We start from the raw sequence: 16,695 nt of genomic DNA, 5'->3' as shown, positions 1-16,695 counted from the left end.
TTTTTTTACGTTTTTTTTTAAAGACAAATGCATTCACCGGGAAATGTCATTTTAACATTTTACAACCTTATCTGGCAATGTGGTGTGTGACACATCATCAGACACATCCTGTTTTATTTATGATGGAGGGACTCTGAAAGTCATAAAACCTATTTTTATAGGGACATCAGACGGCCCTTACTATTCTTAAAAGGCCAGCAGTGGGCCCTAGCTATTGTTAGAGAGCCGTCAGCCGGCTATGCTTTGTTGTTCCCATTATTAACAACTGGGTCTCCTATACTGTTATTGCATATCCAGTGACTGCAAGGTCTGCCAAAAATTTGGACGCAACCCAATACCCCTTTGAAGAGACATAGAGGAGGGTCTCAGTAAAAAAAATGTTCCCATTATAAAGGAGAGGGTCTCCTATAGTGGTAATGCCCATTCTGTGACTGCAAGGGCTGCCAAAATTTGGGAAAAACCCCACTAAGAATTTAAAGACACATAGAGCAGGGCCACAGTAACAAGGTACGACATGTTCCCATTATAAAGGAGAGGGTCTGCTATTCAGTTATAGGGTGTGCAGTGAGTCCAATGGCTGACAATTTTAGGAAAAACCCCACTAAGAATTTAAAGACACAAGGAGCAGGGCCACAGTAACAAGGTACGACATGTTCTCATTAGAAAGGAGAGGGTCTGCTATACAGTTATAGGGTATGTAGTGAGTCCAACGGCTGACCAATTTTAGGAAAAACCCCACTAAGAATTTAAAGACACATGGAGCAGGGCCACAGTAACAAGGTACGACATGTTCCCATTAGAAAGGAGAGAGTCTGCTATACAGTTAAAGGGTATGCAGTGAGTCCAACGGCTGACCAATTTTAGGAAAAAACCCACTAAGAATTTAAAAACACACAGAGCAGGGCCACAGTAATGACAAATTCCCATTAGAAAGGAGAGAGTCTCCCATAGTGTTGGCCTATGCAGTGAATGCAAGGGCTGCCAAAAATTTGGAGGCACTTCAATGCCCCTTGGAAGAGACGTGGAGGAGGGCCTCATAAAAAAATGTTCCCATTAGAAAGGAGCGGGCCTCCTATACTTGTAATGCCCATGCACTAAGTGTATGGGCTGACAAACATTTACCCCTGGGGGGTATACATGAACATACTGTATAAAAAAAATTTTTAACGGGCATCATGAACACCCTTTAAAAAAATTAGGTGGGTGTTGCATCACGGACCACGGTCACCCTGGTGATATGGTGGTGGAGGATGAGGAGAAGGAGGAGGACAAGAGCCAATAGACAAAATCAGGAAGCGTATACCCATGTGTGGGTATGAAGAGGTGCATGGGAATACACCTCCCAAGAAAAGACACTGGATTGGAGTTTATGTTATGCTGCTATCATTCAGTGGTGTTGAGAAGTCTGGCCCAATCCAGCCCTTGTTCATTTTTATAAGAGTCAGCCTGTCAGCATTTTCAGTTGACAGGCGGATGCGCTTATCAATTATATTTCCACCAGCGGCACTAAAAACCCGCTCTGATAAAACGCTGGCGGCAGGGCAGGCCAGGACCTCCAAGGCATAGAGAACCAGTTCATTCCACGTATTCAGCTTGGATACCCAATAATTATAAGGCACAGAGTAATCACGGAGGACATTGGTACGGTCTGCAAGGTACTCCCTCAGCATCTTCCCAAACTTTGCACTCGTTGTGAGAGTACCCCACGCCTCAGGGCCTGTCCGATGGGAGGGTCTGAGAAAATTCTCCCAGAACTTTGACAGTGTTCCCCTGCCTCTGCTGGATTGAAGTTGTGTCTCTCTCACCTGTACTCCTTGGTTGTCCAACGAAGTGTGCCTTCTGCCGCCAGCGTTTTCAGATGGGAATTTTTGTAATAGTTCCGCAACAAGGGCCTTCTGGTACAGCCCCATTTTTGTAGACCTGTCCGCCTCAGGAATAAGAGAGATAAAGTTTTCCTTGTAGCGTGGGTCTAGAAGTGTCACCATCCTGTAATGACTGTCACCCAAAATTTTGAGAACGCGAGGGTCATGGGAAAGGCAGCGTAACATAAACTCGGCCATGCGTGCCAGACTACTAACAGGCAAGACTTCCGTGTCCTCACCAAGAGGATGACTGACCATGCTCTCCTCCTCCTCCTCTCTGTCCTCTGGCCATCCCCGCTGAACAGACGGTATAACAGCTGTGCAGGTAGTACCGTCTATAGTGCATGAAACTAGCTCCTGTCCTTCCTCCTCCTCCTCTTCCCCATTGTCGCCCAATCCACGTTGGCATGAGATGAGGCTTGGCTGTGTGTAATCACCCTGTATGGTTCCTTGCTCCATCTCATCGTGCTCCGCCTGCAATGCATCCTCTTTGATTGTGAGCAGAGAGCGTTTCAGAAGACAGAGAAGCGGGATGGTGACGCTAATTATGGCGTCATCACCGATCACCATCTTGGTGGAGTCCTCAAAGTTTTGGAGGATGGTACATATGTCTGACATCCATGTCCACTCCTGAGGTCTTATGTGTGGAGTCTGAACTGAATACTGACGGCCTTGTTGATGCTGGTACTCAACAACTGCCCTCTTCTGCTCACAAATCCTTCCCAACATCTGCAGTATAGAGTTCCAACACGTGGGGACATCACACACCAGTCTGTGAGCCGGAAGCTGCAAACACTGCTGAAACACTGCAAGGGCTGCGGAAGCTGTAGCTGACTTTCTAAAATGGGAACACAGGCGACGTACTTTAACAAGCTGATCCGGCAGCTCCGGGTAGGATTTAAAAAACCGCTGAACCACGAGGTTAAGCACATGGGCCAGGCATGGTACGTGTGTGAGCTCACCTCACCTCAGAGCCGCCACCAGGTTCCGGCCATTGTCACACACGACCATGCCTGGCTGTAGGTTCAGCGGTGTGAGCCACAGATCTGCCTGCTCTTTCAGAGCTGTTCACAACTCTTCAGCATTGTCCGGTTTTTCACATAAGCATATTAGCTTCAGTACAGCCTGTTGCCACTTGGCTGAGGCAGTGCTGCAGTGCTTCCAGCTTGTGACTGATGTGGTCATTTCGGAGATGGAGGCTGAAGAGGAGGAGGAGGCTGAGGTGCAGGAGTTGTAGACCGTGGGGGCTACCCTGATTGACCTAGAGCCCGCAATCCTTGGCGTCGGGAGGACGTGTTCCGTCCCAAGGTCCGACTGGGTCCCGGCTTCCACTATGTTAACCCAGTGTGCCGTCAGCGAGATGTACCGTCCCTGCCCACAAGCACTTGTCCACTTGTCCATGGTTAGGTGGACTTTACCGGTAACTGTGTTGTTGAGAGCATGGCTAATGTTTTGGGACACGTGCTTGTGTAATGCTGGGAGGGCACACCGGGAGAAATAGTGGCGGCTGGGGACCGAGTACCGAGGGATGGCCGCCGCCATCAGGTTGCGGAATGCTTCTGTCTCCACGAGCCTAAAAGGCAACATTTCGAGCGCAAGCAGTCGTGAAATGTGAGAATTTAGTAGTGTGGCCTGTGGGGCGTTGGCTGCATATTTGCGCTTGCGTTCCAAGGACTGGGGTATGGACAACCGAACGCTGCGCTGGGACAAGGACATGGACTTGCTTCCTGATGCTGCTACTTGAGAGTGTGCAACGACAGGTGCAGGGCAGGAGGCATCTTCGCATGCACCATGGACAGGGGATTGGTTTGCATGCACAACAGCGGAAGAAGCAATTGTGTCACCCGCAGACACTGTTCCTGGACCCTGGGGTTCGGCCCACAAAGTCGGGTGCTTTGCTGCCATCTGCCTGATCATGTTGGTGGTGGTCAGGCTGGTCGTTTTGCCACCCCTGCTGATGCAGGCCTGTTGGTGTTACGGGGTATGGTTGCCTGCCTTCTGTCTGCAGCCACCACACTGCTTCTTCCTGCCTGTTGCAGTGCTCTGCCTCCCTCCCCCTGTGTGCTGCTGTCCTTGCTCTGCATGTCCTCCTGCCAGGTTGGGTCAGTTACTATATCATCCACCACCTCGTCTTCCACTTCCGCACCCTAGTCCTCCTCCTGACTTTCTGGCAATTGTGTCTCATCATCGTCCACCTCTTGTGACACTTTCCCACCGTCGCCTTCGTGTGACCGTGGCTGCTCAAATATTTGGGCATCGCTACATGCGATCTCCTCTTGCCCCGCTTCAAGTGGACCGGGCGAGAGGCCCGAATCTATAAATGGAAAAGTGAACAGCTCTTCAGAGTGTCCAAGTGTGGGATCAGTTGTCTCTGGGTACTCGGCATGGTGGGAGGAAGGAGGATCAGGGTGAGGAATACGCTGTCCAGACTCACGGCTACTGAGACTTGGCCATGTGGAAGACAAGGTGGTGGTGGTGGCTAAGTGACTGGAAGCATTATTCGCTATCCAACCAACAACCTTTTGACACTGCTCTGGGTTCAATTGTGCTGTGCTGCGGTCACCTAGAAATTGGGACAGGAAGGTCTGGCGAGAAGATGTGGGTGTTTGTTGTGGCACAATTTCGGCTTGCCCACGGCCTTGTCCTCGGCCTCTGCATGCACCATTACCATCACGTCCAGTTCCCCGTCCCCTGTCACGTGCCTTGCCCATTTTAAATGGAGGACAGTATCTTCCACGCTCACTACAAATGACTGAGTTTGGAGCGAATTTATATGTGATCCGTGTGACGGAGAAAACAGAGTTTTAAATACCTGGCCTGTAGGTAAGTAGTTTGACCAGCAAACTGCTGTGAATTGCTTCACTGACACACTGAAAGAAATTTTTAATGGAGGCCAGAAATGGCAGTATTTTCTGAAAACGTATATGTAATCCGTGTGACGGAGAAAACACAGTTTTTAATACCTGGCCTGTAGGTAACTGTTTTGAACAGCAAACCAGTGTCAAAAACTTTGCTGACACACTGAAAAAAAAATTTAATGGAGGCCAGAAATAGCAGTATTTTCTGAAAACGTATATGTGATCCATGTGACGGAGAAAACACAGTTTTAAATAGATGGATTTTTAGCGCTGTAATATGGAAAGGACCTGGCTGTATTCTGCAGTGCCAGCAAGCAAATGGCGCAGAAAAACCGTGTTCTCTGGATTGCTTTTTAAGCAAATAATGAGGATTAAGATGCAAAAAAAATTATTCCTGGTCCCTGAGACCTGGGCCTATTTTCAGAAATATCTAACAGCAGCAGCCGACAGAAGTGGAATGGAGCCTCTTGTGCTATATGCACTTCAGTCTGCTATATACCCTGCCTGCCTATATACACTGCCTGCCTGATATCTCTGCAGATGGATTAGTCCTCAGAAGGACTGTTTGTTATGATGGGTATGTGTAATGTACAGTTTTTCTCCCTACACTACCTAATACACGATCAAATGTCTCCCTGACACAGCAGCAGCTCTCCCTACACTGTCTGATCTGGAGTGACTGTGACGAGCACGGCGGCGCCAGGTCTGATATAGACCTGATGACGCTGTGCGCCCAGCCAATCACTGTAATGCCCACAACCAACATGGCTATGGCTTTACAGTGCATGGCAGGCAATCCCTGCATGTTCATTGGCTCTCTAAAGAGCGCCAAACATGCAGGGAAGGGACCCGAGTTCCAGCCCGAGCAACCCGGAAATACTAGCAGAGCGTCGAGCTTGTCGAGCACCATGATGCTCGGGCGAGTACACTAGTTATCTCTCATGATGTCCCTGAATAACAGCAAACATTATTTTAGTCTTTCTATTCTGATTGGGTCACAGAGAACGACTTGTTACAATAGGTGGAATTATTTTAAAACTTTTTATTGAGATAAATGTCACAAATTAATGTTTTGATACATATTGTATGAAATTCAAAGCATTTTTCTGCCACTAAATCAAACATAAAACTTTTGACATCCTGAACATAGTTTGTGCTTAACATAGTCATGTTGGAGTGGTACTATGGGCCCAATGATCCTGGGAATATATCTGTACAACATAAGCCAAGGGGTATTCTACATTACAGATACAGTTACTTCTTTTGGTATACATATGAATATACAGCACAGACCAAAAGTTTGGACACACCTTCTCATTTAAAGATTTTTCTGTATTTTCATGACTATGAAAATTGTACATTCACACTGAAGGCATCAAAACTATCAATTAACACATGTGGAATTATATACTTAACAAAAAAGTGTGAAACAACTGAAAATATGTCTTATATTCTAGGTTCTTCAAAGTAGCCACCTTTTGCTTTGATGACTGCTTTGCACACTCTTGGCATTCTCTTGATGAGCTTCAAGAGGTAGTCACCGGAAATGGTTTTCACTTCACAGGTGTGCCCTGTCAGGTTTAATAAGTGGGATTTCTTGCCTTATAAATGGGGTTGGGACCATCAGTGTTGTTGTGCAGAAGTCAGGTGGATACACAGCTGATAGTCCTACTGAACAGACTGTTAGAATTTGTATTATGGCAAGAAAAAAGCAGCTAAGTAAAGAAAAATGAGTGGCCATCATTACTTTAAGAAATGAAGGTCAGTCAGTGTGAAAAATTGGGAAAACTTTGAAAGTGTCCCCAAGTGCAAAGACCATCAAGCGCTACAAAGAAACTGGCTCACATGAGGACCGCCCCAGGAAAGGAAGACCAAGAGTTACCTCTGCTTCTGAGGATAAGTTTATCCGAGTCACCAACCTCAGAAATCGCAGGTTAACAGCTGCTCAGATTAGAGACAAATTTAATGCCACACAGAGTTCTAGCAGCAGACACATCTCTTCAACAACTGTTAAGAGGAGACTTTGTGCAGCAGACCTTCATGGTAAAATAGCTGCTAGGAAACCACTGCTAAGGATAGGCAACAAGCAGAAGAGACTTGTTTGTGCTAAAGAATGCAAGGAATGGACATTAGACCAGTGGAAATGTGTGCTTTGGTCTGATGTGTCCAAATTTGAGATCTTTGGTTCCAACCACCGTGTCTTTGTGCGACACAGAAAAGGTGAACGGATGGACTCTACATGCCTGGTTCCCACCGTGAAGCATGGAGGAGGAGGTGTGATGGTGTTGGGGTGCTTTGCTGGTGACACTGTTGGGGATATATTCAAAATTGAAGGCATACTGAACCAGCATGGCTACCACAGCATCTTGCAGCGGAATGCTATTCCATCCGGTTTGCGTTTAGTTGGACCATCATTTATTTTTCAACAGAACAATGACCTCAAACACGCCTCCAGGCTGTGTAAGGGCTATTTGACCAAGAAGGAGAGTGATGAGGTGCTACGCCAGTTGACCTGGCCTCCACAGTCACCAGACCTGAACCCAATCGAGATGGTTTGGGGTGAGCTGGACCGCAGAGTGAAGGCAAAAGGCCCAACAAGTTCTAAGCATCTCTGGGAACTCCTTCAAGATTGTTGGAAGACCATTTCCGGTGACTACCTCTTGAAGCTCATCAAGAGAATGCCAAGAGTGTGCAAAGCAGTCATCAAAGCAAAAGGTGGCTACTTTGAAGAACCTAGAATATAAGACATATTTTCAGTTGTTTCACACTTTTTTGTTAAGTATATAATTCCACATGTGTTAATTGATAGTTTTGATGCCTTCAGTGTGAATGTCCAATTTTCATAGTCATGAAAATACAGAAAAATCTTTAAATGAGGTGTGTCCAAACTTTTGGTCTGTACAGTATATGTGTACGAAAAGAAGTAACTGTACCTATAATGCAGAATGTCCCTCATATTGTACAGATACATTCCCAGGGGTATTAAGATCAGAACATTGGGCCCTTAGTATAACTACCTCTCCGTCATGACTATGTTCAGCACAAACTAAGTTCAGGATATGAAAAGTTTTATTATTATTTATTTTACTTTTATAACGCCATTATATTCCACAGTGCTTCACAGACATGATTATCACTGTTCCCATTGGGGCTCACAATCTAGATTCCCTATCAGTATGTCTTTGGAGTGTGGGAGGAAACCGGAGAACCCGTAGGAAACCAACGCAAACACAGGGAGAACATACAAATGCCTTGCAGATGTTGCACTTCTGATTATTTTGGGGCACCTTTTTCCTAAATTGAGTCACATTTTCCATTGCCCCAGTATCAAAGTGTATGCCCCCCTTAATTATGGGCCTTATAACAGCTGCTGGGCCTAAAAGCATTTTTTCTGTACAGAGCCAAGAGATAAAACACACCTATATTCAAATGGACAAGTTGGTCCATATAATGCAGACTTCATAGTCAAAAGGGTACAGGTCCCGACAAGTTGGCTCCTACAAGTTACCTGTCCACATAGTAGAAATAATGCTAAACTTTAATGTGGTGGTTCACTACTCAGACAACCCCTTCTCAATCACTATGTTGTCCCCTTGCAATATAATTACACTTATAATCCCCCCCGATGCCAGCGCCGCTCCTACTACATTGGCACTGGCTCTCCCAAGGATTGCATACCATTGTGTCATGCGAACCCTGCGGTCAATCAGAGCTGTCTTCACTCTCAATGCCTTTAGACAAACCACATACATCCAGAAGAAATGAGAGAGCTACAACTTTTTATATATTTGACTTATTTTTATTTCCCTTTAAAAAAAATTTCCGTCAAAGTTTAAAAATTCTTTTATAGGTAGTTCATATTTACTGTATATCTTATAGTGCAAAAGCTTGGTGATAATCAATATGACAGTCATTATTGTTCTGAGGGGGTTACTCAGCTTTCCAAGCATCCTGAATGGCAAAGCTGCCCAGGTATATAATGATAATGATACACTTCCTATTTATCATTGTATGCTCTTGGAGATTTGCTTTTGCCAATTTTATGAAGTGCCAGTCAAAGGGCAAAGATTCCGTTGCCACTCAGATTTCTCAAACTTATTAAAATCCGAAAACTGTAGATTTATATTTTTGTAACTGATCCTTTTTAAAGGGGGGAAGAAAAGGTTTCTATTTTATAGAAAAGTTGATGTTCTCCCTCACATATGCTAACGTGTGAATTATTCCATCCTGGGGAGGTAACTAATACTGAACAGCAGAGAACTCAGCAAATGACTTTTCTTTCCTGTGTGAAATGACATTAGCAGAAGTGATGAATCTGGAGAAATAAAACTCTGACTCCTGAACAACTCTTTACAAGTCTCCTCTATGGAGGCAGAGTGTGTAGTAGGAATAAGGGCTGTAGTCTGCCCTACACTTGGTCCCTGGCTGCTGACATCCTCCTGACACCCATGCCCCCTCTTAGCCCTGTGCTCTGGGATTGTGCAGAGCGGGCATTGTTGGCACATTCTACTTCCCAAGGTTTCTGCTCTCTTTCCTGCCATTCATTGGAGGATGAAGGAGGGGACAACACTGGAGCAGAGGGTGGGTGATGGGGGCTGGTTCCAGGATGAAGGGGCTGGAGTCACATGGAGACAATCTTTTGATTAATGTCCAAATTACTTGCTCTGCTCCCAAAGCACTGACTGGAAATCTGCAGGCACAGAGGAACTTTTCTCTGTCCCATCTGGATTGCTAATATTTGATCAGAGCAAGATGAGCCTGAATGTGAAGGAGACAGCACAGTATTAGACTTGGAGGATCTAACTTTGGAGAACTTTTCTGCATTGAGTGAAGTGATCACAGGAGGATCAGCACTGAGTCCTGGGATATAACATGACAGAGGAACATAGACCTGATGGAAAGGTGGAGAGCAGCAAGGACCTGGAGAGGCAGCTTCGTCTCAGGGTGTGTGTTCTCAGCGAACTTCTCAAGACTGAGAGGGACTATGTGGAGACCTTGGAGTTTCTTGTCTCGGTGAGTTGTGTTATGGGGACATGGGGGGAGGGGATGTCTTCTATCACTGCTCAGTCAGCCTGAGTAACTGGATTATTGGAAAGCCCCAAAGAAACCTCAACAATAGGCATAGATTGGGCAGAATAATTATCTCCAGTACAGGCAGGGATCATTAGATTATGGATATTATGTAGAACTAAAACAAAGGTTAATAATATCTATTTAGAAAAAAGAAAAAAAGTGGCATGAGTTATATATATATATATATATATATATATATATATATATATATATATATATATATAATATAAAAGAGCAAATCGGGGTGCAAAGTTTCCAAGGCATAAGCCTAACCCAAATAGTAAAAACAAAAATGGAAGCAGTACTCCAAAAGTAGTGCAAGTTATACAACTTTAATGGCCCATGTGGTGACGTTTTGGTTCATAGTGTGAACTTGTCTCCAGAGAAAGGTTCACACTATGAACTGAAACATTCCTATATAATTTGCACTACTTTTGGAGTGCTGCTTCCATTTTTGTTTCTATTTGTCTATTTATCTGTTCATCTATCTATCTGGCACCCACACACATATCTATCTATCAATCAATCTACACATCTATCTGTCTGTCTATCTAATTATCTATCTCACTGTATATGTAGCCTAATTACAGTACATAGACCTGGCACAAACTTTAGTAATATACATATACCAACAAAACAAATACCAGGTGGCCCAAAAGTAGGTATACAGTTGAATCAATTACATTTATTTATTTGCTTCACATTCACACTGTTTAATCTGGTAAATCCTCCAAATGTCTTCCAGCAGCATTACAAAATTCCTTGAACCTGTCCAGTACACTGTGACCTATGGTAAGACATATAATCCAGTCTGCATCAATGTCTAAAATGAACTTTATTAATTATTCTGGGGTTTCCTCTCAAGAACCTTATTCTTTACTGCACTGCCTAAAAAAGAAGTTGATAGGTGTTGTTGGGTGTGTCAGTGTATAGTTGTACCTATAAAATCTAATAGAATTTCAATGATTCAACTGTACCCCTACTTTTGGGTCACCCTGTTGCAAAGTCTATATTCACCAAAGGACCCTACATTGTGCCCCTTCTGTGAGCGGACCATCCCAAGGTGCAGATCGTGTTTGTATTGTGTGGGGGAATCGTGGAATTGATGCTCCTGATAACTATTATGTTATATCTAGATTTGCTCATATCTAAAATGATTACAATTGTATTTGGTAGCATTTTACTATTTATTCCGTATATACAGGATAAGTCTCCATTCACATTACCTTCTTGTGTTTGTTCTGTAGCAAGTTATACTGGAGATAGCTTCTCTGCTAAAGCATCTTATCACCTATCAATAGCATCCATCACCTTGTGAATGGAGCAGTACAGTACATTCATTGTATATGGGAGAAGTAGTCACGCATGAGCAGGTACCGACCATCAAAAACCAATCGGAGTAAATAGAGTGGTGGTTACACATACGCAGTATGCGGGGCTAAGAGGTTATGGACTTTGGGATGACTCTTGGCCCTACAATGATCATCATACTTTTATCACCTCTCATGAATCTAGATACCCACCAAAAATCTAAAACATTTTTAGTGCTAAGCTAGTAAAAACCAATATATGAAAAAGTATGTGTGAATGGCTTTAGGCATTAGGACATATCCTTGGAGCTGGATAGTCAGTGCTCCTAGAAGTTTGGTTTTGCCTCCCAACTCTCTGAGCTATTTTCTACAGATACCCATAAAACTTATTACTGCTGATGATAAAGTTATGATAACTCCTGTAATTTACCCAAATTCCTCAACATTTTGCCATTCCTTGACTTTAGGGTTGTATGTTATGTAATGAGGAGCAGATATGGACAGTGAGGAGACATCAGGCAGTCCTTTGTTTATAGACAGAATAACAGGGGATAATATAACAGATCTCCAGCTTTCACCTTTAGTGGTTCCTTTTCAACCCGATTGTTTTATGGACTGAGAATGTGTTGTGATGCCATGTCCCCTGTAACACAAAGCACACAGTGCCCAATTGTACTGAGGAGAATAAAGAGACAGTGTGAAGGCTGTGGTACATGCATGCCTGGGCAGAAGCTCATCCTGGACACTTCTGTAACAGGGGCTATAAAAAGGATGTAAATATATACAGTACCTCTCAATAGAGCTGTTCCTGCTGAAAAGATCCGGAGTCTATTTCCCACACAAATCTACAAGTCACGTGATTTACGAGAATACTTTCAACACCATTGAGAGAGTTTGCACTATTGATAGTTTATTTTGAACAGATAAAACAAGGATTATTTTTCCACACTATTAATGTGGATCTGTCAGCAGAGACCCTGATTCCAGCAATGTATCACTTACTGGGCTATTTCAATAAAATCAGTTTTTTTTCAGCAGATTATCTACAGGACTAGGAGTCTTGTGGCTACTGGTCCAACCATGTTCATACCACTGATTAGCAGCTTTCTGTCATTATACAATGTACATAGAAATCTGGGAGTCAGTGTTGTGGGCGGAGTTACACACAGCTCAGCATTCTGAGCTCTGCTAGATCTGCACACAGAAAACTGTGATTGTATCACAACAGCTGAAGTGGAATCTCCCTACATGTGACCCCATTTAGAAAACTACACCCTCAAGGAACTTATCTAGAAGTGTGGTGTGCACCTTCAACCCACAGATGCTTCACAGAATTTTATAACGTTGAGCTGTGAACCCCAATACCCCAAATGTGGTGGAAAACTACTTTTGAGGTGCAGTTCAAAGCTCAGAATGGAAGAAGCGCCATATTGGAGTTCAAATTATGTTGGAATGCTTTGAGTGTGCCATGTCACATTGGCAGAGCCCCTGAGGTGCCAGAACAGCAGAACCCCCCATAAGTGACCCCATTTTACAAACTACTCCTCTCAATGAATTCATCTAGGGGTGCAGTGAGCATGGTGACACCAGGTATGCATCACAGAATTTTATACCATTGGGCGATGAAGAAAGAATAACTAAATTTTACCACTAAAATGTTTTAGCCCCAAGTTTTCAATTTTTATAAGGGCTAATAGAAAGAAATGGACCTTACAGTTTGTTGTCTCCTGAGTATGACAATACCCTACATGTAATCAGGAACTATTTTTAAGGCACAGTGGAAAGCTCAGAAGGAAATGAGTGCCATAATTTAGTGCAGATTTGGCTGTTTTGGTTTGTGGGTGCCATGACCCACTGAAAGAACCCTTGAGGTGCCAGAACTGCAGAATTTTATAAAGTACACCTCTTAATAAATTTATTCAAGGGTGCAGTGATCGTATTGACACCACAGGTGTGTCACAGGCACAGACCATTGGGCAGTGAAGAAAAAATAATTACATTTTTACCATAAAAAAAAATAGTTTTAGCCCCACATTTTACAGTTTTACACGGGGGAAATGGGTAAAAATGGCACTTAAATTTGTCACACAATTTCTCCTGACTGTGGCAATACCTCATATGTGTCTGTACAGGTACTGGTTAGCTACACGGTGAGACTCAAACAGGAAGGAGCGCTATTTGACTCTTAGAGGTTTTTTGGTGGGCCATGAGCCATAGCGCTTTTCTGGAGCCTTTGTGCTACATGGAGGCGCCCTATATTTTCATTGACCTGAGTTAGGTCTTGCTCGTTTTGTGGATTGAGTTGAAGCTTTTAATGGGGACATTTTACATAACATTTTGGATCACATTTATCCTGCACTCTACGCTGAGCACTTATATCGGGGTTTCCATCTAAATCTCCGAATAACGTGATTCAGATGAAACCTCTGAGGGATCCATTCATTATAATGAGGAGCAGAGTTACTCTGGATTCGGTGTGGCCTCTATTCAGTGGTGTCCTTCGTTTCAGAGGTGCACAAAACTGTGGCCGACCACGCTTTTATGCACGCTTAAAAAGACGGACACCACTGATTATAAAACAGACAGAGTCCACATTGTCTCCATGTACCTCATTATAGGGAATCTTCCCCCGGGGATTCTGTCTGAATCACGTATTTCAGAGATTTACATGGAAATCCCGGTGTAAGAGCTCATCGTAGAGCGCAGGATAAATGTGAGCTGAGCCTTACTGTGATCTTTTGGAGGCAGAATAAACAAATCAACATCAGGTCAAGAATTTGTTCTATTTAATTTTTACGCTGATCCTTGTGTGGTATAAGTGATTAGACGACTTTATTCTTTGGGTCGGTGCGATTACAGCGATACTAGATTTATAGAGGTTTTTTATGTTTGTCTACTATCACACACTAAAAAATTTTTTTTTGCATTGCGATATTTTGAGAGCTATAATTTTTCTTTATTTCTGCTAACATAATCATGTAAGGGCTTGTTTTTTTGGGGACAAGTTGACTTTTTTATTGTTATCATTTTGGAGCACATAACATTTGTTGATCGCTTTTTTTCCGATTTTTGGGAGGCAGAATAAGCAAAAGCCAGCAATTTAGGAATTGTTTTTTTGAATGTTTTTTTATGCCGTTCACCATGTGATAAAAATAATAAGACAGCTTTATTCTTTGGGTCAGTATGATTACAGCGATATGACATTTATATAATTTTTTATGTTTTGCCGCTTTTACACAATAAAAACTATTTTATAGAAAAATTTATTTTGCATCACTGTATTCTGAGAGCTGTACATTTTTTATTTCTTTGCTGATGGAGCTGAATGGTGGCTTGTTTTTTTGCAGGGCAAGATGACATTTTCTTCAGTACCAGTTTTATTTACATTCGACTTCTTGATCGCGTTTTATTTCGCTTTCTGTTCGGCGGTATGGTGAAAAAGTGTTTTTTTTGCCACATTTTTTTTAAAGTGTTTACTGAAGGGGTTAACTAGTGCGACAGTTTTATAGCTCAGATCGTACCGGACGTGATACCAAATATGTGTACTTTTTTATTTTTGTTTTTACATAAATATACTTATTTATTGGTATAATATTTTTTTCATTTTTTAATGTATTTATTTCTTTTAATTATTTTTAACATTTTTTTTGGGGATTTTTTGTTTACTTTTTTACTTAGTCCCTCTATGGGACTTTAACTCTTATTACTCTGATTGCTAGTATAATCAAATAATCAATGCTCCTGGTCGTAGTTCATCATGATGACCTCGGGTTGCCATGACAACTATTGGGCGCCCCCCAATGACGTTGCCGGGGAGCCGATCGAACAGCAGAGTTAGCCCCCTCCCTCTCCTAGCCTCCCAGATGTGATCAATATTGATTGCAGTATTTAGGGGGCTAAACAGCCGGTTATCACTAAAGCTGAGTTTCCCACACGATCGCCATGACGTACCTATACATCAAAGGTAGACAACGCCTTTCCGTCCATGACGTATATGAACATCAAAGGTAGTGAAGGGGTTAAAGGGAACAGTAGAATTTTGGAGAGCTAGAAGATCTGAGCAGATTGATGTATAGATTTGTGGGAGAGCTAGAAGATCTGAGCAGATTGATGTAAAGATTTGTGGGAGAGCTAGAAGATCTGAGCAGATTGACATATAGATTTGTGGGAGAGCTAGAAGATCTTAGCAGATTGATGTATAGATTTGTGGGAGAGCTAGAAGATCTTAGCAGATTGATGTATAGATTTGTGGGAGAGCTAGAAGATCTTAGCAGATTGATGTATAGATTTGTGGGAGAGCTAGAAGATCTGAGCTGACTGATATATACATTTGTGAGAAAAGATTTAATCTAAAGCTCCATAGACACTTCACGGTGCACAGCGTTAAATGACCGCCACCTGGCAACATGTTTGCTGATCGGCGGTTGTTTTTGCGCAGGCCAACTCCACTTTAGATATACACTGAACAGTCAGTAATAGTTAATTCAGTGCAGCTAGGCACAGATCCTGTTTACTATAGAGGAGCGGATCAGCAAGATTCGAATTTGTTATTCTTCGCAAATTTAACGTTCCTTCTTGTGCTTTGAGGTCTCTCTAGGCGCGGAAGGCCCTATGCAAGAGCATCATATGACCACTTGCTTTAATACCACCTTATCGTAGAACATCTCCAATGTTTAGTAATTAGTAATTGTGAGCTAGAAAATTCAATAGTTTAATCACACTGGTAAGCTGATTGTTTGGTGTTTGTGGACCCTTACCTGTGCGCAACTACACAGGGAACCAAGACAGGGATTAATATTTTGTGAGTGATTAATTTAAAAAAATGTTGAAACTATAACTATCAGGAAATAGATGCAAATTCTTTCAGAAACAGTTGTCATGCGTATATATGAGAAGTAACACAATTTCTGGCCATCATATGAGTTGTATCTTGCATTTTTCATCAGTTTTCCCCTCTGCAGGCTCAATCGTAAATTGTCAGTTGTCTCTGAGCTAGTGGGTGCTGACTAGATCATATGATATCTCCCATACGCCGATCAACAGGCATTAGGGAATTACAGCTCTCTAGTCTCTTTTATAGTGTTCAGAAGAAAAAGCATGGAGGACATTATACCTTAGTAACGAGCAGTCTATCTGTAAATCCAGCACTGGGGTGATAAAAAGCAGCAGCATGGCCTATTGTCTCTTTGCCTTTCTGTAACTCACACCGTTTCCTTATAGGCTTCAAATAGGCAGCTTAATTTGATCCCACCATGAGATGGAAGGCTGTCTTTTTAGGACTTGGATGGATTTTAGCAGTTTTGAGTGATCATTTCAGAAGAAAGGAAATTATTTGTTTTTGTCTTGTAATATATATTACAAAGTTTCTTATATTTGTTTGCTGTATTGCTTTATTCAAAAGACAGTGAATATTTAACAGGTATTGAAACTAAATGAATAATATAACTTACTGTCTGGCTCTTATCTATTATAAAACACAATAACCATCCATTAAAAACAAAGAATGGTGACTCTAAAGGGTCCCGGCCATGTATTTCTAAAGGACTGACACTAGTTGATTAGGAAGTCTTTTCATTGGTTCCCTACTATCAC

At 42.7% G+C, this 16,695-nt stretch overlaps 1 protein-coding gene across 1 annotated transcript in view; it reads left to right on the top strand.

Annotated features, from left to right (window-relative positions):
- The first annotated feature begins 9,288 nt into the window (after positions 1–9,288).
- Positions 9,289–16,695, top strand: part of PREX2 (phosphatidylinositol-3,4,5-trisphosphate dependent Rac exchange factor 2) — a 538,104-nt gene continuing 530,697 nt past the window's right edge. The window contains exon 1 of the mRNA XM_073679425.1: positions 9,289–9,733. Coding sequence (XP_073535526.1) covers positions 9,593–9,733 — 141 coding nt within the window. The 5' untranslated portion in view covers positions 9,289–9,592. The remainder of the gene's footprint in view (positions 9,734–16,695) is intronic.

This window comes from Phyllobates terribilis, unplaced genomic scaffold (genome assembly GCF_046119375.1).
Source record: "Phyllobates terribilis strain yellow unplaced genomic scaffold, ASM4611937v1 Scaffold_4__5_contigs__length_816908805, whole genome shotgun sequence".
NCBI classification, from domain to species: Eukaryota; Metazoa; Chordata; class Amphibia; order Anura; family Dendrobatidae; genus Phyllobates; species Phyllobates terribilis.
The sequence above is the reverse complement of the archived record's forward strand: the minus strand, read 5'-3'. Positions and strand labels throughout refer to the sequence as shown.